The 26,467-nt window shown below is 41.5% G+C and overlaps 1 protein-coding gene across 1 annotated transcript in view; it reads right to left on the bottom strand.

Moving 5' to 3' along the window:
- The window catches only part of LOC127432012 (cadherin-7-like), a 284,601-nt gene that overhangs the window by 147,270 nt on the left and 110,864 nt on the right, over positions 1-26,467 (bottom strand). Inside the window, exon 4 of the mRNA XM_051682740.1 lies at positions 11,295-11,462. Within this exon, the coding sequence (XP_051538700.1) occupies positions 11,295-11,462 (168 nt within the window). The remainder of the gene's footprint in view (positions 1-11,294; positions 11,463-26,467) is intronic.

Raw genomic sequence — 26,467 nt, 5'->3', positions numbered from 1 at the left:
TCCGCTTTGGCTCTCCGATCCTCTGGCTGCGCCTCGTCCCTCCGATCTGTCAGCTTCACCGGGGACCTACTTCCCTACGGCTCCACCTTGGTCCTCAGTCCCACCGGCTCCACCTCAGTCTTCCGATCCCTCAGCTCCGCCTTGCTCCTCCGAGCCTCCAGCACTGCCTTGGTCCTCCCTGCCATCGGCTCCACCCTGGCCCTTCGAGTCTTTGGCTACTCTCCGGGCACCATGTTCCATGGCTCCGCCCCTCGAGCCTCTCACGGCTCCACCTTCCATGGCTCTGCCCCTCGAGCCTCTCATGGCTTCACCCCCCATGGACTTTGCCCTGGTCCCATGCCCCTCGCCCTTTCTCGCCATGCCACGCCCCACGCCTCAAGACAAACCCCCCCCCCCCCCCCCCGCTCCCTACAGAACTTTGAATTTATGTCATGTGTATTGTGTTTTGTTTATGTGTTGGGGTGTCGGGAGCCACCCCTTAGTGGGGTGGATATGTCATGTGTATTGTGTTGATTCATGTCTTTTATTTTGAAATTCTAGTTCCAGGTTCATGTCATGTGTTCCTGTTTCCCTTGTCATGTGATTTCTGTTTTCCCTCCATGTTCTTGTGTCATGTTTTCATTGGGTTATTGTTTAATTAGCTTGTTATGAGTTCTGTTTGTTCATTGGTTTATGTTCTCCCATGTCTTGTATTTAAGCCCTCATGTTTGCAATGTCTGGTTGTCTAGTATTGAATGTGAATGGGTATGTGCATAGTCAAGTCAGGTTATAGTCAAGTTCATGTTCATGTTTATGTTTAATGTTTCTAGTTAGGGTTTTTTGGTTCACGTTTGTAAATAAACTGCACTTGGGTTCTTCATCTTCACGTCTTCGTTATTGCCATCATTGTCAGCAGTTCCAGCATACGTTACACTGTTTTGCAGTGAAAACTCACAAATCATCATTATATACCTCTGTAATTGTGTTAATTACATTTGAAATGCAATTACATGTAAATATTTTAGTGCATAATAACTAAATGTGCAGTTAGCAACCAAAAAAATAAAAATAAAATGCACACAAAAATAGCATACATTTAAGTGAAAGCTGTGGGTATTGAAAAATCCTTAATTATTTTTGTATTCGAATTTTCTGCCTCAGAGAATGCAATAAAATTTATCTAAGTTTAAAATAGATGTACAATAAATCTGTAAGCTAAAAACACAAATGAGGATTCAATAATTAGGCCTGTTGCCATTACTACATTGTCTGATATTTAAATCTGGTATATGGCCATATACAGCACGGCCCGTGCATTTTAAGTCTAGGCCTTCAATGCGATTCATGCCATTAAGAAAACACAGTTTAACAATAAATAAGACACCGTATGCCTATCATACATTACGTGGCAGTCAACTAATAATACCAATTGACATTTTAAAAACACGTCCACGCACGAAAGCCAGAACCAAGAAGGTCTAATACCAAGAAAAATCTCTCTAATAATATTTGCGATTCAAATTTTGCTTGCAATAAATTTTGTTTTGTCAGGGTACATGGTTACTTTTCAAAACTTGATCCGACACTGAATGCACAAGCAGCCTAATTTACACTTAGAAAACTCCTGATGTTACAATAACAATGCAAAAAGCACTTACCAATTTGCTTGAAGTGAAAATCAGTCCTCCTTTCCTGTTTAATTAATCAATCACATGATCATGCAGAACATCTAAGGTTTTTAAATCCATAAGGATCTCTTTCTCGACGGCAATACCAGCAGTGATGACAGCCGACTCGTCAGCAAGATCTCGTGCTCTTCGCTTTCAAATTACGTACATCACATAAAGCGTGATTGCGTCACTCAACGCCAGCTAGTAGGCCTAGACTGGGACATATCCTGAAGACCACACCCACAAGAACAAATAAATCAATCTGATTGGCTGATGAATCTGACAATCTGACTTTAGATGCCTATTCACTTACACTGTTGAGGGATTCTGTGGAATTCTGAAGGCTTGACAGGGTGGAGCTCAAACTTACACACTGCTTCTGCTAACGAGCATGTCTTCAGGCATGCCATTTGTGAAACATTTGTCACAATTTGCTTGTAAGCATCGAGGAATAAATTCTGATTGGATATATATATATATATATATTTTTTTTTTTTTTGTTTGTTTGTTTTTTTGTTTTTTTTTTGGGGTTTTTTTTGCTATTTGTTTGTAGATTAATTATGAGTGGAAAGTGATTGAAAATACACAGGCAGAAAGGTCAATGAGAATGAAAGGATGAAAAAATATGTATTTATTTGGCATGTTACACCAGCAGAGAAGGCTTTGCTGGCCCTGAGAAATCGCCACTGTGAACAAATACAATTAGAGTTCATTTATTTGTGCATTTATGTACATATTTAAATTCCACAAGTGTTTAAAAAAACATGATACATATTTGAAAACTGTCATTTTTGTCATATTGTCATATTCTGTATATTGCATATATCTACTGTATATAACTGACATTTTTATATCAGTAAAAACATTTAAGAACACTTACTTTCAGCATACAAAAAGGGAAGCGCAGGGCACATACTAACACGGGGTTAGTTGTAACACACTGGTAAGACGAAACTTCATTTGTTTACTTGTTGCCATATCAACACTGTGCAGATTTTTTTTTTAAATGCAGAAAAATAAAAAAAACTTTGGATGATATAAAGTAGCAAAAGCAAAAATTCACATGAAAGTAAATTTTCATATCTGTTTTTACTGTTTATTTAAAATGAGGCAAACTTGGTATAATTTTAATCTCCAATTTTTGGGGAGAATCCTACATAGTCTTTTAATTCTCAGATAGCCAGCAGTAGTGACCAGCCAGGTTTAAATCCCAGTTGCACCGACGGGGCACGTTGTATCACTGCATTGTAACCAATTCCAAAATCTATATGCAATTCCATACAGTCAAATATGTAATTTACATAATTCCTCTTAATGCGTGTGTGTGTGTGTGTGTGGGAGTGTGTGTGTGTTTTGTCATCAATCCATACATTATTTCGGTCAATGCTGTGGCTTTGTTGTGTATTTATTGTCAAGTGTCAAAATTATTGCTATATTATATATGACAAAGTTAATAAATGGCTTTTATTGACATGAAAATTTTGTTTATCTTCTTGGCTTTTTAATTAGATCAGATACAGTTGTTAGAGGGGGGGTTTAAGCTGTTATATGGTCTTGTTACAATGTGCCCCTCACCTGTTACAATGTGCCCCACCTATGGGGCACGCTGTAACATTTCCCTTTCTTTTTTTCGAGGTAGATTGCGAAAAAAGTATATGCTGTATTCATGAAACAAGACCACATGTGTAATAGACACGTGTGAAATTAATGTGAAAAAAGAAAAATACATTGAACCCCAAGTACATTTACACAAACTTAAGAAAACCAAAAAGTGTTAGTTTGTGCCCCACTCTCTCCTACTGTTTTAATAACACTTCAAGTTCTAATCACATTTTATTACACAACTAATGTGGATTTTTAGTGAGTGTTAGGGATTCTTTGTATAAATGTGGGTTTTGGTGCTCATTCTCAGCATGCAGGGTGAAGATTAAATGCTAAACATAAGATGTATGTATGCTATCTGCAGTCCCGTGAATGTTTAGAAGGATTTTGATAGTGAACGCACAACGTGGAGGAGACGAGACGGAGATGCTTACACTGTTACTATGGAGATGATACAATAGCTGCTGTGCATCTGGATATGTTGTGACTGCTTCAGGCTTTTCAAGCATTTGTTTGGCCACTGTCAAACATGAAGGAAAGCAATGGGAATCCCTCAGATTTGCATTTTTTTGCGGAAAATTTGTGGGAATTATAAAAAATGGCAAGCTACCGCAAATAATGCGGAGACACGTGCATAGTCTGTTATGTATGTCTAAGTATGTGTTCATCAAAAGAACGACATATAAAGTTAAAGATCAGTTTAAGATGGCTTGCAAAATAACGTCATGCTCATGAAACACGGTGTTTGAAGTTGCACAGCAACGATGAGCGCTAGTAAAAGATTATTTTAAATGGTCTGCTTTGATAAAAAGTCATTCTTGATGATCAATTCAAATTCAAATTAATACTTAACATAATACATTTGATAACTTCATCTCTAAGTTTTGAGTTCTGAAATTTACAGTATGTTTTTATAGTAGAAAGGCCTTGTTGGGCCTCATGTATTCAGATAGAAGACAAAGGCAGGCCTAACAGTCATACAAACATTCCTCAAGCCCCCTCCTTCTAAGTCGTAAATTTTACTGACAAAAATCGCACCAAAATCAAACAAAGGGAGTCCAAATAATTCAAATAATTCTGAAATGCTTCCAGAGTTGCTTCCAGCGACTTCGTTCACCGAATACGGACGTAGCTTTTTGCTGCTCTCCAGTGCAACCTCGTGGCTTAAGGAAGTAATGTCAGACTTGAAACTGTAGCCATACAATCTCCATCTCGCTGGACGAGTTGAGATTACTCTGTGTTCAACCGAACACTCTAACGGATCCGAAGGAGACCGCCGAGCAATTCGCATCTTCATCTGCTGGCCTACAGAAGTGAAGAGATTAAAGATTTCTCTTCCATCTTCAATCAAGTCGACATTTCTGAGTTCTCCGCCAGCCCGCCGAGAATCAACAGCCGTACCGCCCGCCGACAGCGCGAGGAAACGGCCCCCGTCATCACCCGAGCCTCAAAGAACCGGGTCAAAGTTAAAGGACGGAGGAAAACACATTCTACCTGTGTCCTCATGCGATTCAAGTAAGAGGTTTACGTCTGGGCAGAGATAGAATATTATAGTGTGTTATTCTTGTGTTTCAAGGTTTTTGCTTGTACAGTTTACGGACCGCCATGTCCGCTCATTATTAATACTCAGGGTATTAATTATCACAAATTTGTTTTGCTGTATTGTGGTCCAACCAAATTGGACTGTTGTGCAATTTCGCCATCGCGGTTGAGACAGCAACTGAGTTCATCCATTAAAGAGTCAAATAACAAGGGACTTTTACGAGCCCCGCTCGTAAAACCGCGTCTCTGAGTGATGAACACGGCTGCTTTATCTCCAGCTATCGCGAAATCAGCTTTCAGGCTGTCACTTAATAATCTCTCTCTCTCTCTCTCTCTCTCTCTCTCACTAACCACACTCACACCTTATGTGTTATAGGATTATTTTTATTTCCATATCTAATCATATCACTGTTTAGTTTGTAGTTGTAAGTCGGAAGTTTATTGACTGCATTGTATTAATTATTAATTGATATTACTGCATAAATAAACTTTGTTTATATTACAAAGAGAAGTGTTTTGGTTTGTTTTGCATACGCCTGTGTCATGCTGACGGGATGTCAGTGCTCGGATTCAAACCTTCATTCATTGTTTTTTTCCCGAAAATCGATATTCTTCGGATGTCGATTTTCCTAAGAAAACAATCTAATATTGAGACTGTTTTAATATTCGGTTATTAGTCCCTGATTCCAGGGTGGTGCCCCGTCAATGTTAATCCTTATTAATATTCTATTGATTTTTGATAATTGATAATTATCTTTGAATTTGAATGATCAATAAGCTAGTGTTAATTTTAATGTTTCATCGATGTTAACAATTAACGATTATCTTTGATAAGTGTTGATTTTAAAGGATTAAAAAAAGCTAACATTGATTCTCATCAATGTTCTATTGATTTTAATAATTAATAATTATCTTTGATAATTATTAATTATTGCTAATAACCAAACTTGCTCCTAAACTTAGCACACTACATTTACTGGAGTCCCATATGAGGTTTTAATGAGTTAGATACAATTAATTAATTTAAATACTGATTAATAACTACAGAAATAATTATTAATTATTTCTGATAGTAACACTGATCTAAACAACCAATAAAGCCCTACAGCCTCTTATATGTCAAAATATCAAGGTAAATTTGATTCCTCATGACATGACCCCTTTAATCTAAGCAAATGTATGAGCATGTTAACTCCTTTTAGACAGTCAGATTTTGCTTTTATTGAATCAAACAAGATGCTCTTTGGAACATTATTAATTTGTGCTGGATAACATGATAACCAGCCTGAATGCATGATTCTTGAAAACAAAAGGGTCATACTAAAAATACCAAATGTTAATTTTTCAGTTCAACTTTTCACTCAAATTGTGATAGCGTACTGATAATTAATACAAAACAGCTATTGAAATTAAAGGGGTCACGTAATTTCCCTTGATATTTTGACATATAAGATTTCATTCTACTATAAAAACATACTGTACATTTTAAAACTCAAAACTTAATCCCCAATGCAATAAAAGCATTTATTTATACCAAGCTGCAAAAATGCATTGTTCTTTACTTTTGTGACTTCCCTTCATCACAAGGGGGCTCATTAATTCATGTCTCTACAGTGAAAAATATCAACACCTACTTTACATGATCACACCCTTGGCCCCACCCACATGTGCTCAGTCCATATACAGAGAGAGAGGAGGTCAAACAGGCCTGTTGTGTCCTAATTATTATTCCTGAACACCAAAGGCGACTCATCTGGACTATTTTGAATTATTTTTGTATATAAACATGCACTAGACAAACGTCTTTGAGCGTTATTTATCTTGCACCGCTTTTAAAAGATGCAGTGTCAAGTTACAACTCTGAAAATTTGACCCAATTCTGTTTTATTGAGCTGCAATGTGTCTTGCTGTTTTAAGCACAAACACATCCTGGATGCCTTCTTGTGCCCATCTACACTATTTTTAATTGTTGTTGTATGTAAACGTGCACTAGATAAACATTTTCATTTGTTTCCAGCGATGTGCGCATCAGTGCAGGATGATAATGTATGTGTGTGCGTATTTCAGAGTGGATTTTGTGTGTTTTCGGCTCATATCAGTGTGGATTGCTTGTGAACCAGTCATAATACAATTCAAGCTTTGCAAAGAAACTGTTACTGAAGGATGGGGTGGTTAAAAACCTTATTGGATCCGACTGCAAAACCATAAGTAACCAGTTTCGTTCACAAATGTTTTTAATCTCATGACTGTTTTATAGTTTATGGTGCATGAGTGAACAGTTTAATATAGTCGGATGCAATGAGTTGGATGTGTTTTATATGTAAACCCTGAAATGTAGTTTTATAATGTTGTGGAAGTGGTTCATTCTCTGCTCAGTTGAGTTTCAAATATGGCTATATTTGAGGGGCTGCATGATGTTAGCCTATTAAAACAGCGGGTGTTTATGTTGAAATATTAAGTTAGGCCAAAACCAAGCATTTTAGACAGAGGGCCAGAGGCAGGGTGGAAAATGATCATATATTACTAACTACTAAAAGAGTTGCTCTTTTGTGGTGTATATGAGTTTAAATGGGTATGACTCCATGTAGGTGGGGCACAAGGAGCTGTGGGAGTATGTACCCTTAATCTGGGCATGGTTCTGTTGTATGCCCATCATTCCTGGCCATCGTTCCAATGAGAATTGTACGGCGCGGGTGTCAGCCTTACAGTTGGTTATGTAATAGACTTAAAAAATGATCCTAAACCTGCTTCTTTGAAATGCTAGACTATATTATATTTATAGTTATATATTATATTATATTATATTATATTATATTATATTATATTATGAAATATATTTTTAATGCCGGTAACACATTTATTAAGCTTGCCATTACAACGGTTTAATTATTTTCTGTGTGATTTCTAAAAAGTGATGGTTAATTCATTTATATATATGAAACCTAGACAGGATGTTTATATAAAAGTAATCACTTGCATCATCATTGAAGCTCAACAAGTGAAATATCACTCAAAAGTGAAACACTATCGTTAAGATATATAGAAACACCAGTGGAGTTCTTTACACAAGATACATCCATAAAGTGTGGGAAACATTGTTATATTAGCCTTTTCAATTACTACTGCAGGTTTGAGTTCTTTTTTTTTTTTCTTTTTTTTTGCATTTCCCGAGTGTTTAAATGCAGTTTAAGCAGTGGCGGTCCTGACTCACATGGTGCCCAACATGAGCCCCCAAAACATAGTGATATACAGCTGCAATTACCTAAATATTTTACTTAGAAAAAAAGAAGACGCATGGCTCATGCATAGAATAGGTGAATCTGTGAAACATTTATTTGAACTGGTTCATCACAATTGCCGACTGAACCAATTCACAAAAATGATTCGGACTTCCCAACACTACATACATATAAGTGAATTGGTATATCGTTTATTTGAACTGGATCATGTCTGATTGCTTCAAAAAAGTGATGTGGGGCGCAGTTCGGCTCATCAGGGCGGCCCAAAGAATGCTGCCACCCTAGGTGATTAACTTTATTGCCAAAGCCAAGTTCCACTGTGACATGTTAAGCCAACTGACTTGCATGGTGTAAGCTGATTGGTCCTTTGACATGTAATCGGGTAGCCAATCAACTTGCGTCTCTCTCTTTCTCTGTCTAACATTTAAATTTCTTTTGCAGAGAAGCCAGTTTCACAACAGCGTGCTGCAAGTGTCTTTCTCTGAAACCCACCTCCACCCCAAATGCAGTGTCTAGATCTGCTACATGGGGATTGTTTGTATGTCTCGTGCAGCAGCATGTCCTACATGCTCGATGCAGCATATCTTGCAGAATGTCCACATGCTTAACTCAGTATGTGTATTTTCTAGCAGTAGCGAATCTCAGTGCTTGCTCCTCATTAGCAGCAGCGTGGCGGACCAGGTCTGCTAAGACCAATGTCCTATCAATATGTCATACCCACATTAACATTCAAAATCTTTCCGAGATTGTTCATGGCTGAACTAAGAAAAAAGAAAAAAAAACATATTAAAGACAATTAATCATGGTTAAATACTTTAATCAGCCCTAAAAATTGTAATGAAACATTTTGCATTATATTTTGCAAAATAGAAGCATTTTTACTAGTAGTCTCAGACTTTTGGACGCCACTGTACATCTGTGTGGGGGCCAAAATAAATCATAAATAGTAAATCATCTTGCTGCGGGACATGATTTTGTGTGTGATTTTCTTATCAATTCACTTTCTACAATCGGCAAATGTACTTGAGTGGCACTTCATATAGTGAAGGGTGTAAGCAGTAGTGTAGTCTAGGGCATACGCAGGCATACTCAGTATGCCCACCTATCTTTCTTAGGATTTTGCGTATGCCCACCTGAAATAAGTGATGATGATACATATGGTCGCCAGAACAATGACTAGGCTTTTGACCCGGAAGTTTTTCAATCTACTAACGCGATGCCGTAGCACCGTTGAGTGAATTGTGTATGTGTGTGTGTGTATATATATATATATATATATATATATATATATATATATATATATACACATTTTTATTTTTTTTTAAGTGTACAGATATTTTCTCTAAACGTGAATGGAGCTGCAGGAGCGCAACTGATGGCACGGGCTAGACAGACAGTCTGACTAAGCTGATCCACCAATCAGAACGTTCATTTCAGACGTGACTGGATATTTGCTAACCAATCGTAATTTTCGTTTCAGTAAGGGGTGGGACATTTCCAGCGTCTGATGCACAAGCATACCTGCAGTAACCATAATTTGCCCTGTAAATGTATTTCCCTGCTAAACGTAAATATATGTATATACATTTAAATTTAACTTTTACAATTAAACTTTGTGAAAATACTGCATGTTATTGCACCCATGCTAGTTTTTAAAGTTTCAACAATTTTCATGGTAGCCTAATGAAAGGAACATTAATGACACCTATTAATTTAAATACATATTGAACACCATGGTTCTTGGTAGTGTACTGCACACCATGCCAGCCAGAAACTTACCCTTACCCTTACATTTTGTAAGTTCATGTGGGACTATAATTACAACAGCCATTTTTTTATTTTTATGGAAATAACACATTTCTTACACATTTTACATACACTATATTGCCAAAAGTATTCGCTCACCCATCCAAATAATTGAATTCAGGTGTTCCAATCACTTCCATGGCCACAGGTGTATAAAATGAAGCACCTAGGCATGCAGACTGCTTCTACAAACATTTGTGAAAGAATGGGCCGCTCTCAGGAGCTCAGTGAATTCCAGCGTGGTACTGTGATAGGATGCCACCTGTGCAACAAGTCCAGTCGTGACATTTCCTCGCTACTAAATATTCCACAGTCAACTGTCAGTGGTATTATAACAAAGTGAAAGCGATTGGGAATGACAGCAACTCAGCCACGAAGTGGTAGGCCACGTAAAATGACAGACAGGGTCAGCGGATGCTGAGGTCGCCAACTTTCTGCAGAGTCAATCGCTACAGACCTCCAAAGTTCATGTGGCCTTCAGATTAGCTCAAGAACAGTGCGTAGAGAGCTTCATGGAATGGGTTTCCATGGCCGAGCAACTGCATCCAAGCCATACATCACCAAGTGCAATGCAAAGCGTCGGATGCAGTGGTGTAAAGCACGCCGCCACTGGACTCTAGAGCAGTGGAGACGCGTTCTCTGGAGTGACGAATCACGCTTCTCCATCTGGCAATCTGATGGACGAGTCTGAGTTTGGTGGTTGCCAGGAGAACGGTACTTGTCTGACTGCATTGTGCCAACTGTGAAGTTTGGTGGAGGGGGGATTATGGTGTGGGGTTGTTTTTCAGGAGCTGGGCTTGGCCCCTTAGTTCCAGTGAAAGGAACTCTGAATGCTTCAGCATACCAAGAGATTTTGGACAATTCCATGCTCCCGACTTTGTGGGAACAGTTTGGGGATGGCCCCTTCCTGTTCCAACATGACTGCGCACCAGTGCACAAAGCAAGGTCCATAAAGACATGGATGAGCGAGTTTGGTGTGGAAGAACTTGACTGGCCTGCAAAGAGTCCTGACCTCAAACCGATAGAGCACCTTTGGGATGAATTAGAGCGAAGACTGCGAGCCAGGCCTTCTCGTCCAACATCAGTGTCTGACCTCACAAATGCGCTTCTGGAAGAATGGTCAAAGATTCCCATACACACTCCTAAACCTTGTGGAAAGCCTTCCCAGAAGAGTTGAAGCTGTTATAGCTGCAAAGGGTGGGCCGACGTCATATTAAACCCTATGGATTAAGAATGGGATGTCACTTAAGTTCATATGCGTCTAAAGGCAGATGAGTGAATACTTTTGGCAATATAGTGTATGTACTGTATCAAAATTTTAATATAGGAATTTTAGAGACCAGGTGCATGTTTTATTTTTTTTATATTTTTTTATTATTTTTTTTTTCATAAATTTACAGTATTCCTACCACTTCAGACATTACTACACCACTGGGTGCAAGGTTAATGTTCTTACTGCGAGAGAAGCGTGGGGGGTTGTCATTGATGTCCGTGAGTGTCACCGTTACGGAGGTGGTCCCAGAGAGACCACCCATCTGACCCACCATATCCTTGGCCTGAATGACCAGCACATACTTGTCACGTGTTTCTCTGTCCATGTTGGGCAGTGCCATCCGTATTACACCTGAGGAGACACAGAGCTGTTAGTCTGTGTGGATAAATATTCATGTCCAAAAACAAAACTGTTATTTTCTTTGTTGGTGTGAATGAGTTCAGCCTATCCATTTGTTGGAGGTGGGCAAATGAAACTCATCCACACCTACATACAAAATAACCCTGGTTAGTGCCAATTTGGTCCTGGTCTAGTCGATTGACCAGCAGCATAGCTATGTTGACCAGCAGAAATAAAAGCACCGTCATCAGCAAAAAGAGAACCCGCTCAAGATTTGGGGTGCCTCTGTTATGCTCTACAGACCCTCACTCTAGTTGGCAGACTGAAGAATAAGTCTTTGTATTTTTGGTCCACTTTTTTTGCAATGACTTTTAAATAACTGGTGTCAAGGGCTGCATCCGAAAGCTGGAAAATGCTGCTTTCATAGGCTGTATGTGGTGGAAGGAAGGCATCAAAGCATGTCTGAATCCAATGTTTGCAACACATTCTGTCTGCTTAGATGCCTTCATCTTCATCACCAGTTTATCAGATTTGCAAAAAGAAAATATGGAAAAACAGCTAAATAATCAAATTTTCATTTGAACAAAATGTGAAATACATTTTAATATTTTAATAAATATTTATGGCTGTCAATTAAGCTCACCAGTGTATGACACATTGCTGACTGAATCAGTCAGATTGAACTGAAGGATATTAATCATCAGTGGTGAACTGCTGGGGGAGTAGTTAACAGAGTGTAAATGTGAAATACATTTAAATTTAATAAACCCAGATGTTCAGAAATAATAGAATAAGAAAACTGCTAAATAATTCAAGGCCAGTGTAGGTATTCATTTTATCTAAACCAAGTCTATCTAGAAAGTTATCTAGAAATCAATATCTATAAATTAACACATTTATCTAGAAACTACTCATTGTATATCAAACAATTTGTGTGTATCTTCATAAACACCCACAGAAAGGTGCGCCCTTTAGCGGTTCACACTGAGCAGCCCAGCAATATGAAATAATTTATCATTACAATTCAAACTAGCAAAGTTTGTCAAAATGATCACTTGCCAGATGTTGGCTATAGATGCAGTACACTTGAAACATGTCACAGAACAAAGCAATAATTAGCGATCTATCTGAATCATCATGGCAAAAGGAGCGGCATATGGTTGATTCTCCCATACATAGCCTATCCATCTGATTTGAAATGAAGTGCCCAGTACAATCGTACTGCGGATATTACTGCTGTCTTTTATATCAGTCTCCATGTTGTTCACCTGTCACTTTCAGTTGGAGTGTGCACACACTTGCAGCTGATCAGATTGGGAGTGGCATTAAGACAAGCACTATGTATTCTTTTTCTCTTCCTTATTCAGCCTTTGGTGGAATTACAATGTATCTAACTATAGCGTTTGCAATACACACACACATATATATATATATATATATTTATTTATTTTATTTATTTTTTTATTTTTATTTTTTTTTGTGTGTGTGCAAAATCTCGATTTTTTTAAATCATGTCAAAACGCAAATTCGAATTAATCGGAAAAATCAGAAAAACCGCCCAGCTAGTTTCTACATCAGCTAGCAGTGACAAATGAAAATTAAGTCAATCACTGAAACATCAGTGCCACCTTGAGTAAGAAATAACACGTATAATATGTATGTGTACCCGCATATGGAATACTGATAATTCACCATTGTTGATAATTCATTGTTGCACAGAATGTCAACATGATATAGTGTTTATTTGTATTAATATAATACTCATTTCTCTTGTAATGCACAAAGAAATAGATATCCTGTGATAGTAAACTTAAATAGATATAAAATAATTATAAAAAAGATAATTTATGGAAGAGAAGAAAAAAAAGGCACTCTTACATACCTCGAGTCTCTAGAAACCCAATACCAGTGTTTCCCAACCACAAGATTGTCAGGTTTGCCATGGAAAATTATTAAATTCAACAAAATAAAGGTCCTGGGACTTATAGTCCGAAGCCACATATAAACACAATTTATAACTGATGTTGGCTGGGCAAACACACCAAAACAGATGAAAAACATATAGAGACGGCATAGCGACGGTAGAAGCGTTTTAAATTTGCCGATTCAATATATTTTCCATTACAAAGTATTGTATGCAACCAGTTTAAATATTTTGTCCATCATAACATTGTTGTTTTAACAAACTCTAGTCCGCTGTCAAACGCAACTCCTCACGTGCCTACAAAATGACTCATCAAAAAAACATTCAGTCAGTGAACCGAATAATTAATACATTGCAAAGAGGGTTGCAAATATCAGAAATATCCAGTCTCTATCATTAATGAATGAATAGAATACAACAGGTGTATTGTTTTACTCAAAGACTAAAAGCTGTTTATTTGTGCACAGCATAGTTACAGATGTTATGAGCAGATGTGGCTTACTTGTCGCGTTTCTCTCATGAAACATAAACATAATATGAGAAAATGTTACACATGATTACTTAAAGCAAATTCTCATGTTTAAAAAAAATAGATTCTGAGGTACTGTAATCTTCACGGAACGTTTGACATCTGAACCAGTGAATGGCGGTCGGGCAGCTGCTCCCGGGTCCTAGTGCCTACCGCATCCAACATCTGTCAGTACGACTAATACAGAGATGTGACTAGAGATGTGACTTATACAATACCTGTCATTCGGTGACACTGGACCAGAGACATTATTTTTTAATTTTATTTGATTAGTTTGACACAATACCAAAGTTTAATTCAAATTCTTTGAAGAGTGGACCTTTCTCATATTGTTGAGTGGGGTCGGGAAGAGAATGTCAGTTTGACATGTGCTTTCGTGCTTAGTGATGTACCTTTAGTTACTAGTGATGAAACTATTGACAAAGTGCTCAATACAGTAAAACTCTTCAGTCGCTTTAAAATTTGTGGGCGACGTGGAGATTCAACTGGCAGGCGGTTGTTTATTTTATAATCTGAGTTAGAGTCTAGCACTGTACCGCCTGAAGTGGGTATTGTAGGGGAAGTCGGACCCTGGCCTCTCCATTTAATTGCTGGTCACATCGATCCTGTGCTTTCCTCAAAGAATGTAGAGCATCCTCAATTCGAGGTACAGTGTATTGATCTGGAATTGTTCATTGATTCAGCATCCGATAATCCACGCACATCCTAACGTTCCCTGACTTCTTCCGCACCACTACTATGGGGGAAGCATATGGACTTCGAGATTCTGATATTACACCAGCATTTTGGAGTTCATGTAAATGCTGCCACACATCCTCCCAATCGGCTGGAGCAATGCGACGGGATCTTTCCCTGAAAGGACGCGAATCATTCAACCTTATCTCATGCAGAGTACTATTCGAACACCCCACATCCCATTCACAAAGGGAAAACACTTCTTGCCTTTGCATCATTTTCTCACACAACCTCTGTTTTGCTTCTTCTGGCATAGGAGAATTACCAAAATTAAAAGAAAGAGAAAGCTCTTTCTGGTCACAACGCTGACTAACGGAAAGCCGAGTAACCATTGTCACCGAAGATATGCGAGTGCTAAAGGAATTGATTGAAAAAGATAATTTAGTGAAACAAGTTTAGCAAATTGAGGAGTAATAGTGATTCCAAGATATCTGAAACCACTACAGAGTTAATAAAGGGGTGACTTATTTTTGGATATAACCTCTCTTCATTATTAAGAGAAAGTATGGAAGATTTTGCCTCATTTACTTTATATCCTGATAATTTGGTGTAGGTATTTATCAGATTAGTGTGCTTTGGAATAGAGTTTTTAAAATCTGTTAAAAACAAAATTGTATCATCTGCAAACATTGCAATATGATGTTCCATACTTGCTATTTTAATTCCTTTGATTTTAGGTTGACTTCTGATAGCTATTGCAAAAGATTCTAAAACTAAAACAAACAATAACTGGGACAAGGGACAACCCTGACAAATTCCGCGGAATAATCAAAATGGTTTTGAAATATTATTATTTGTTTTAATCTCTGCCATTGGTTCTGAATATAAAAATATAATCTATTTACCAAAAAAAAAAAAAAGAAAAAAAAAAAGAAAAACAAACCCAAATCTAGAGAGTACTTCAAAAAGAGATGGCCACTCGACCCTATCAAAGGCCTTTTCAGCATCTAAAGACAAAATACACGTATCCCTAAATCCTTCTTTTACACACATTACATTTAATACATGCCTTATATTATGTAAAGCCTGGCAGTTTTTAACAAACCCACATTGGTCCAAATGCATCTTTCAACTAAAAAAAGAAACAAAAAAAAAATAGAATGATTCTTTGGCATATTTTGTACTGCAATTATGCAAAAGCTGTACTCTATGACAATAGGTGCATGTTATGTGAGTAGAAGAATAGCACATCTTACACTGACTGCGAAGGTTATACTGTATCATGCACTGCCAAACGTCTGCCTTCACACCCTCTTATAATAGAGCAGAGGATAATACTAAATTCTCTAGTCAATACTTTGCATTTTCTTAATCAGGCAACTTTTATCTAATTCAGTGATATTATTCTGTGTGAATAAACAGCCCGATCTCATTATTATTCACAGCTATTCTTACATAAAATCAACCCCTTACACCCCGAAGGTATTTTTGCAATATTTTCTGTCTAAAAGGCAAACAGAAAATAAATGCTCATAAAAAATAAACTGGGTAAATTGCATGGATTAATTTGTTAGAAAACACGTATATACACACACAAACACACACACACATAGTTGAAGTCAAGTTGTTTAGGATACCTACTTTGTGCATGACACAAGTAATTTTTACAACAATTGTTTATAGACAGATTGTTTCACTTTTAATTGACTATATCACAATTCCAGTGGGTCAGAAGTTTACATACACCAAGTTAACTGTGCCTTTAAGCAGCTTGAAAAATTCCAGAAAATTATGTCAAGCCTTTAGACAATTAGCCAATTAGCTTCTGATAAGAGGTGTATTGAATTGGAGGTGTACCTGTGGATGTAGATGGTGCCGAGTATGGCTGCTGCGTTGCGAGCTCCGACACAACATAGTAATGTTTTGTTTGTTTTGTTCACAATTCTTATGTTTTTTGTCTTGGATGTTGTCTGCCTTATTGTCTACGACAGACAAACACTTTTGGACATTGGTTCAGCAATCTCACACCGTAAACCGGACTTCACATTCCTCAATGCCGACCCGCTGTTTACAAACACACAAGCGGAGCCCTTTGTCTGGGCAGCACGGCCGCGGAAACACAGGAGAAAAAGGGGAAACAGAGCCGGCGTTCTCATCAGAGTAAGACGCCGTGCAAATCGACCCCCGCTACCCACTATTCTACTGGCAAATGTTCAGTCTCTAGATAACAAGCTCTGCGAGCTGAAAGCGCGGATCTCTTTCCAACGAGATACAAGGGACTGCTGCATTATCTGCCTAACAGAAACTTGGATGTCTGCGGAGATTCCAGACTCAGCCATTGAACCCGCGGGGTTCTCCGTGCACCGAGCGGACAGAGCGAAAGACCTCTCAGGTAAAAGCAGAGGTGGTGGTGTATGTTTTATGATCAACAAATCCTGGTGTGATCAGAGGAACGTACATTCTATCAAGTCTTTCTGCTCTCCTGATCTGGAATTTCTTATGCTTCTGTGTCGACCATTCTGGCTACCGAGGGAATTCACAGTGGTCATTATCACTGCTGTGTACATCCCCACACAAGCCGACACAGACCGGGCACTCAAGGAACTGTATGGGATTATAAGTGAGCAGGAAACCGCGCACCCTGAGGCCGCGTTCATTGTGACCGGGGACTTTAATAAAGCCAGTTTAAAATCAGTCGCACCAAAATATCACCAGCACATTAGTTTCAACACATGAGGGGACCGGGTTTTGGACCATTGCTACTCTCTGTTCCGGGATGCTACAAATCCCTCCCCCGCCCACCATTTGGCAAATCGGACCACTCTTCCATTCTGCTTCTGCCCGCTTACAGGCAGAAATTGAAACAGGAAGCACCCACCCTCAGAACGATCCAGTGCTGGTCGGACCAATCAGATTCTACGCTACAAGACTGTTTTGATCACATGGACTGAGAGATGTTCCGGTCCGCCTCTGATGACGACATCGAGCTATACGCTGATAGCGTAATGTGTTTCATCAGAACGTGCATAGAGGACGTCGTTCCGACCAGAACTGTACGAATCTATCCGAATCAGAAACCTTGGATCAATAGCGATGTTCGCACGACACTTAATGTGCGGACCTCCGCTTTTAATTCCGGGAACGTGGAGGAGCATAAACAAGCCAGTAATGCCCTCCGAAAAACCATCAGAACCGCAAAACGCCAGTACAGGAGCAAGATTGAAGGACAGTTTAACACCACCAACTCTAGAAGCATGTGGCAGGGAATTAACATCATCACGGACTTTAAAGGGAATAAAAACTCCGCCATGAACACCGCTGCCTCTCTCCCGGATGAGCTAAATACTTTTTATGCTCGTTTCGAGGGAAATAACACCGCCCTCGCGGAGAGAGCTCTCGCGGCTGAAGCTACAGAGGTTAGTTCACTCTCCGTCTCTGTAGCGGATGTAACCCGATCCTTCCGACGGGTGAATATCCGCAAAGCCGCGGGCCCAGACGGCATTCCGGGCCGCGTCATCAGAGCGTGCGCGAACCAGCTGGCTGGTGTTTTTACGGACATTTTCAACCTTTCCCTCTCTTCGTCTGTAGGTCCCCACATGCTTTAAAACATCCACCATTGTGCCTGTTCCAAAACAATCAAAAAAAAACTTGTTTAAATGACTGGCATCCTGTTGCTCTGACCTCCATCATCAGCAAATGTTTTGAGAGACTAATCAGAGATTACATCTGCTCTGTATTGCCACTCTCTCTTGACCCGCTGCAGTTTGCTTACCGCAACAACTGCTCCACTGATGATGCCATTGCATCTACAATACACACTGCTCTCTCCCACCTGGAAAAAAGGAACACTTATGTGAGAATGCTGTTTGTAGACTACAGCTCGGCATTCAACACCATAGTGCACTCCAAGCTAGATGAGAAACTCCGGGCTCTGGGCTTAAACAGCTCGCTGTGCAGCTGGATCCTGGACTTCCTGTCAAGCAGACGCCAGGTGGTTAGAATAGGTAGCAACATCTCCTCATCACTGACCCTCAACACTGGAGCCCCACAGGGCTGTGTTCTCAGCCCACTACTGTATTCCTTGTACACACATGACTGTGTGGCAACACATAGCTCCAATGCCATCATTAAGTTTGCTGATGACACGACGGTGGTAGGTCTGATCACTGACAATGATGAAACAGCCTATAGAGAGGAGGTACACACTCTGACACACTGGTGTCAGGAGCACAACCTCTCCCTCAACATCAGTAAGACAAAGGAGCTTGTGGTGGACTTCAGGAGAAAAGACAGAGAACACAGTCCCATCACCATCAATGGAGCACCAGTGGAGAGAGTCAGCAGCTTCAAGTTCCTGGGTGTCCACATTACTGAGGAACTCGCATGGTCCATCCACACTGAAGTCGTTGTGAAGAAGGCTCATCAGCACCTCTTCTTCCTGAGACAGCTGAGGAAGTTTGGAATGAACCGCCACATCCTCACACGGTTCTACACCTGCACTGTAGAGAGCATCCTAACTGGCTGCATCTCCGCCTGGTACGGCAATTGCACCGCCCACAACCGCAAAGCACTGCAAAGGGTGGTGCGAACTGCCAGACACAACATCGGAGGTGAGCTTCCCTCCCTCCAGGAAATATATACAAGGCGGTGTGTGAAAAAAGCTCGGAGGATCATCAGAGACTCCAGCCACCCGAGCCATGGGCTGTTCTTACTGCTACCATCGGGTAGGCGGTATCGCAGCATCAGAACCCGCACCAGCCGACTCCATGATAGCTTCTTCCCCCAAGCAATCAGACTTCTGAACTCTTGATCTCCCACGATCAAATACATCAGCACTGCACTTTATTACCCATAATCTTATATCTCACACCGGACTGTCATAAATTATATTATTATTATATTATATTCTCTCTTAACAACTGACTATCAACCGACAGCCTGAATGTCAATACAGTACAATACTGTACATTCTATATATATATATATATATATATATATATATATATATATATATATATATATATACTTTTTTATATATTTTTATTTTTTATTTTTATTGAATAATGTGTATCTATATAGTGCGTATTGTATACTGTACAGTGTATGTTATTATTTGTATACTGTTGAGTGTAATTATGTGTATAACAGATGTTTAAATTGTGTTGTGTTAATTTGATGTTATTGTAAATTGGTATATGTCTCATCACTGTCACGACTGCTATGTTGATCGGAACTGCACCCAAGAATTTCACACACCATTGCACTTGTGTATATGGCTGTGTGGCAATAAAGTGATTTGATTTGATTTTGATTTTGATGTATTTTAAGGCCTACCTTCAAACTCAGTGCCTTTTTGCTTGACATCATGGGAAAATCAAAAGAAATCAGCCTAGACCTCAGAATAAAAATTGTGGACCTCCAAAAGTCTGGTTCATCCTTGGGAGCAATTTCCAAATGCCTGAAGGTACAATATTCATCTGTACAAACAACAGTATGCAAGTATAAACACCATGGGACCATGCAGCCATAATACTGCTAAGGAAGGAGACGTATTCTGTCTACTAGAGATGAACGTAGTTTGGTGCAAAAAGTGCAAATCAATCCCAGAACAGCAAAGGACCTTGAGAAGATGCTGGTGGAAACAGGTAGACAAGTATCTATATCCACAGTAAAACGAGTCCTATATCGGCATAACCTGAAAGGCTGCTCAGCAAGGAAGAAGCCACTGCTCCAAAACCGTCATAAAAAAGCCAGACTACAGTTTGCAAGTGCACATGGTGTCAAAGATCTTACTTTTTGGAGAAATGTCCTCTGGTCTAATGAAAAAAATTAAACTGTTTGGCCATAATGACCATTGTTATGACTTTGTTCGTAGAAAAAAGGTGAGGCTTGCAAGCAAATATATATATATATATAGTTTACATACACCTTAGCCAAATACATTTAAACTCAGTTCCCTATCTGTCACTCACTCGACGTTGTGTCGATGTAATGACACTAGGGGTCACTCTTGGGAGCCCGAGACACCTCTGGTCTTGATAAAAGGCCAGTGAAAATTGGTGAGTCGTATTTGCATGCCACTCCCCCGGACATACGGGTATAAAAGGAGCTGGTATGCAACCACTCATTCAGATTTTCTCTTAGGAGCCGAACGGTCATGCTTACTGAGCTGAATTCTACTGTTCATTCACCTCTTACTGGATCTGATGGCGCATTTCAGCAGCATCTCCCTCCTCTGCACTGGTGCACTGCAGAGAACGCCCCTGGGCACTTCGGCAGAAAACAAAGAGAGTATATTTTCTGAAAGAGCTTTTCCTCTAAAAGAGTATATTTCTCTAAAAGAGCGGCACACACGGAACGTCTTTTTAAAGATGCATCTTTTTAAAGATGCCTTTCCGATTGTGTGTTATTCCTGGTTGCGGTCGTTATCTCTCAACTTCGGATGGCCATGATTGCTGTCTTTCATGTCTGGGCGCGACCCACACGGAGGCAGTGTTTGTGGATGGTTCATGTTCATTGCGAGAACATGACCATGGCAACGTTGCGGTCGTGGCTTGCTTTCGTAAGAAAGCAAGCCACCCCAGCGGCTCCCCGCCTCGGTCCTTCTACCTACAGGTATGAGGCCAGCGCGGCTAGCACTGGGGGTGATCTGGGGACCCCAATGGGATCACCTCCGCCGGGTATCCCCCCGCGGACCTCCCATTCCCCAGCACGCTCGTCTGCCCCAGTCAGGCTTCCGGATGAGTTCGCCGGCTCATCTCATGGCGAGTCTGGCTTCTTGTTCGGAGCCCGCGAAGATGATGAGCTCTCGAGCGCAGCATCGGAGAACAGGCTTGTCCAGTCGGATGCAGAAGCCTCAGCTGGGCTCCCCCCCTTGGGGACGATTGCCCAGTCACAGGCTGATGCCGAAATGACAGACATGCATTCCCGGGCGGCCGTGGAACCCTCCGCTCTCCCCTGAACCCTCGCGGCTTGATGATTGGTTCCTGGGCTCGTGCGCCACTCAAAGCAGCCACGCCCCGCTCCAGTGCCTTTCTTCGCGGAAGTGCACGAGGAGTTGACGAAATCGTGGGAGCCACCTTTTACTGCCCGACCCCGATTCCGCAGTTCCTCCGCTCTCACTACCCTCGATGGTGGGGCGGCCAGGGTCTATACGGCGATTTCCCCCGGTGGATAAGGCGCTCACGGTGCACCTATGCCTGGAGAGCGCCGCCACCTGGCGTGGATGCCCTAAGCTCCCGTCCAAGCCCTGTTGGCTCACGTCGTCCCTGACGGCTAAAGCCTACAGCGCTGCTGGACAAGCCGCCTCTGCCCTGCACGCCATGGCTCTCCTGCAGGTCCACCAAGCCAAGGCGTTGAAAGAACTGCACGAGGGTAGTTCCGCCACAGATTTGATGCAGGAACTGCACTCGGCGACCGACCTCACTCTCTGAGCGACGAAGGTCACGGCGTGGTGTCTTGGGCAGACGATGGCCACATTAGTGGTCCAGGAGCACCACCTTTGGCTCAACCTGGTCGAGATGGTTCTTGCTGCCCCCAGTTCCCAGGCTGGCCTATTCGGCGACACCGTTGAGGACTCTCGGCGGTGAAGCAGCAGACGGAGGCTATCCGGCACATCCGGCCTGGCACGGCTCAAGATCCCACACCCCGTCTGCTCGTCGCCAAGGGCGTCCCCCTGCGGTGACTGCACCGGCTCTGCCACAGCCCACCCCTTCGGCCCGGCACCGGCGTGGAGCCCACCACAGGAAGCAGACGCCACCCATCTCACAGTTGGCGCCTAAAAACCCACGGAGGTCGTCAAAGTGCCCCTGAGATGGGCGACGCAAGGACAAAGGAACCTGGAGCTGGTAAGAAGACCATTCCATCCCCTGGTGGAGGACCGGGTGCAAAATATTTTGTTGCCTTTTTGTTTGATTTCGCCGCATGCCCAAGTGGCTGCCATACCCAATAGTTCAGCAAAAGAGTGGTTTCCTTCCTCCCTGGGTCACATACCCGGTGTGCACATTTGTCATCAAGACTACTGTCCACAGGTTTTTCCTTGCAGGATTGGCACTACAGCGGTGGTCTTTCCACCCCTGAGCGCCCAGCTGTGGCACACAGTCACCCCAGAAGTGGCAGTTTCCACGGGTTATGAGGACAGGCCTCTTCCTCCCCCGTCCCAGGCTGTTCCGGGGGTGGTCACAAGGAGACAGGTAAGTGCTTCGATGTCCCTAGACTCAGCACGGCCACGACATGGTGTGACACCTCGTGCTCCGCCCCGCCTGCAGTCCAACGACATTGTCCCTTTGGTCCCCCTTGTGCAGAACTTGGATGCGTGGCTTGCGCTTTCCAATCTGTCGCGATGGCTGATCCGGACCATCCGACTCGGCTACGCGATTCAGTTCGCCAGGCGTCCGCCCAGGTTCGGCGGTATTCACTTCACCTTGGTCAAGAACGAAAAAGCTGCTATCTTGCGCATGGAGATCGCTACCCTCCTATGGAAGGGCACGATAGAACCTGTCCCTCCAGCCGAGATGAAGAAGGGGTTTTACAGCCCCATTTCATCGTACCGAAAAAAGGTGGTGGGTTGCGGCCAATCTTGGACCTGCGAGTACTGAACCGGGCCTTACACAGACTCCCGTTCAAGATGCTGACACAAAAACACATTCTGGCGAGCGTCCGGCATCAAGATTGGTTCAAGGCGGTAGACCTAAAGGACGCATACTTCCACGTCTCGATCCTTCCTCGACAAAGACCCTTCCTGCAGTTTGCATTCGAGGGTCAGGCGTATCGGTGTATCAGCGAGGTTTCGGCTGTTGATCCAGGGCAAGCACGTATTAGTTCAGACAGACAACATGGCAACGGTAGCATATGTCAACCGCCACGGCGGTCTGCACTCTCATCACAACTCGCCCGCCGTCTCCTCCTCTGGAGTCAGCAGCACTTCAAGTCGCTGCGAGCCACTCACATCCCGGGCAACCTCAACACTACAGCGGACGTGCCGTCACGACAGGTTACCCTCAGGGGAGAGTGGAGACTCCACCCTCAGGCAGTCCAGCTGATTTGGAGTCAATTCGGACAGGCACAGGTGGACCTGTTCACCTCCCAAGAATCCTCAAACTGCCCACTCTGGTACGCTCTCACCGAGGCTCCCCTCGGCATAGACGCGCTTGCACACAGCTGGCCCCCTGGTCTGTGCAAATATGCATTTCCCAAGAGAGCCTACTTGCACAGACCCTGTGCAAGATCAGGGAGGACGAGGAGCAGGTTGTCCTGGTAGCACCCTACTGGCCCATCCAGACATGGTTCAGGGATGGGGCACCATCTGGGACCCGTGACCTGACCTCTGGAATCTCCATGTCTGGCCACCTGTGGTGGTAGACACGATCACTCAGGCTAGGGCCCCCTCTACGAGGCGCCTGTATGCCTTTAAGTGGAGTCTGTTCGCTAAGTGGTGTTTTTCCTGACGGTAAGACCCTCAGAGATGTGCAGTCGGATCAGTGCTTTCCTTCCTGCAGGAGAGGTTGGAAGGGAGGCTGTCCCCTTCCACCTTGAAGGTGTATGTTGCTGCCATAGCAGCACACCACGATGCAGTCAACGGTAAGTCTGTAGGGAAGCACGACCTGATCATCAGCTTCCTTAGAGGCACCAGGAGGCTGAATCCCACCAGACCACGCCTCGTTCCCTCATGGGACCTCTCTGTAGTTCTTCAGGGTCTACAGAGAGCCCCCTTTGAGCCTTTGCAGTCAGCCGAGCTTAAGGCACTCTCCTTGAAGTGTCTCCAAGCAGAGGATCGCCCACTGGCTCATTGACACCATAACTATGGCATATATGCAACTATGGCACTCCCAAGAGTGACCCCTAGTGTCACTACATCGACACAACGTCTCGTTCCCTCCATCAGGGAACGGAGGTTACACAAGTAACCATGACGTTTTTCACAATTCCTGACATTTAATCGTAGAAAACATTCCCTGTTGTAGGTCAGTTAGGATCACTACTTTATTTTAATAATGTGAAATGTCAGAATAATTGTAATAACTATATATATATATATATATATATATATATATATATATAAGAAAACAACTAAATTCTACCTTTGGGTAGTTTTCTCAGCAGTGTCTAAAACTGAAAATCTCCGAATCGTTCCATATACAATTCGGAGATTTTCAGTTTTAGACACTGCTGAGAAAACTACCCAAAGGTAGAATTTTGTTGTTGTTTTTCTTGACATAATACATCTTAGGATGTAAATAAGAGAGGTCAGAATAAAAGTGTACCTGGCAAAATTGTTGTTGATACTACAAAGGAATCAAAAGTTATAGAATTTAACGCAGGTGGCTTTTCATTATTCTAAAGCCCTGGGTATACTTCTATTTTGACGTGAACGCTCAGTGTCTATGTACAGTCAAACGCAAGTATACTCGATATAATTGTGCATGCATACACAGGCGGTTGCCGCATGCGCGCTACAACTGCTATAGGCACCAAACTTTATCTTCGAGTTTAGACCCTCTTGTGTAATATGGAGAAAATGCAATTACCCTGCCTCCTTATTTTAGCCAATGTATTAAATATTATATTTTTCTTACAAGAAATACATAAAACTTTGAACTGCTGATATATGTAAAATATGTTATACAAAGAATATAACATTTGTTATCCATTAGCGTTGTATGTATGTATGTCTGAACATGTTGTAGGAAGATGATCAGAGAGAGAGAAAATGGATCAAAGAGTTAGATTAATGACCCAGGTGCAAGAAGATGGCTGCATGAGTTGAATTTAAGGTCAAGGACTTTGGAGATGGTTGCAGTGGGGAAGTCCCGAAAAAAACAACTGGGAAATTACCGATAGTCATGTCACCTATAAAAGTCAGATGTACTGATATGAACCTCAGATGCTGCTCCGTTTTGGACAGTATCTCTGACGCCTAGATGCCAAGCTGATATTGCCTTTGATTGAAAACTTTTTTTGATTTTTGTGCTTTGTTTTTCTTTAGTTTGTATTTACCTAGAATGTTTTGACTGCTAGAAAAGAAATTGTAACCAATAAATGGAATTTTATTGATTACAAGTCATTTGCCTATTGAGGTTTTGATTTTTTAAGTTCGTAAGCCAGGACAAACTACGAAGGAGTCTTCTGTTCGGGTTGAAAGTATAATTTAGGCTTATAATTTAGGCTAGATTCGACTTCCTTAACCTAACCTAAGAATAATAAAAATAAGGTAAAAAGGTGTTAGTTTATGCACCACAAAACAACCCATAAAGATGTCTTTACATTCCTTCAGACTCGAGTTATACAAATGCAGGTATCTCCTGACCAACTCACACACACTCTTGACTTGCACATCCACTGTTGATGTTTTTACCTTTATGTCCTGATATTTAGCTGCGATTACATCTTCTAGCGCTTCTTCGTGACAGCAAATTCTCAAAATGTAAGCGTTGCTACCTTGTGGACCCACTAATTAGTGCAAATAACTCCAGGCGCATTCTGTGCTTTGAAAGATTCACGGTTAGTAAAATTGGGCTGCGCGCATTCAGTGCTCGTGCACTCTGCTGATGACGAGATTTGCATCTGTGTCTGAGCGAAGCCTACTTTGGGCTTAAGTTTCCAAGAACCACTCCAAGCAAGTATTCAAGTTTTTTATTGAACATTAAAATAGAATAACTGAAAACAATGGGCCTCATTCATGAAAATTTTGTAAATATACTAAATAATTTGGAGTAACTTCCACGTAAAATGGAGCTTCCTGAAAACTTTCCGCCGGATTCACGAACGCTTCGTATTCCCCAGATTTGTTAGTACAACTTGTGTATGTTAGTGAATTCCAAATGTTCTTAAATAGAGCGCGAGTGCACGTTCATTCACAATTATCATAATCCACGCCCATGAAACATCATA

This window comes from Myxocyprinus asiaticus, chromosome 41, assembly GCF_019703515.2.
Source record: "Myxocyprinus asiaticus isolate MX2 ecotype Aquarium Trade chromosome 41, UBuf_Myxa_2, whole genome shotgun sequence".
Lineage (NCBI taxonomy): Eukaryota > Metazoa > Chordata > Actinopteri > Cypriniformes > Catostomidae > Myxocyprinus > Myxocyprinus asiaticus.
Note: the sequence above shows the minus strand (reverse complement) of the source record. Positions and strands in the feature narration are given on the sequence as shown.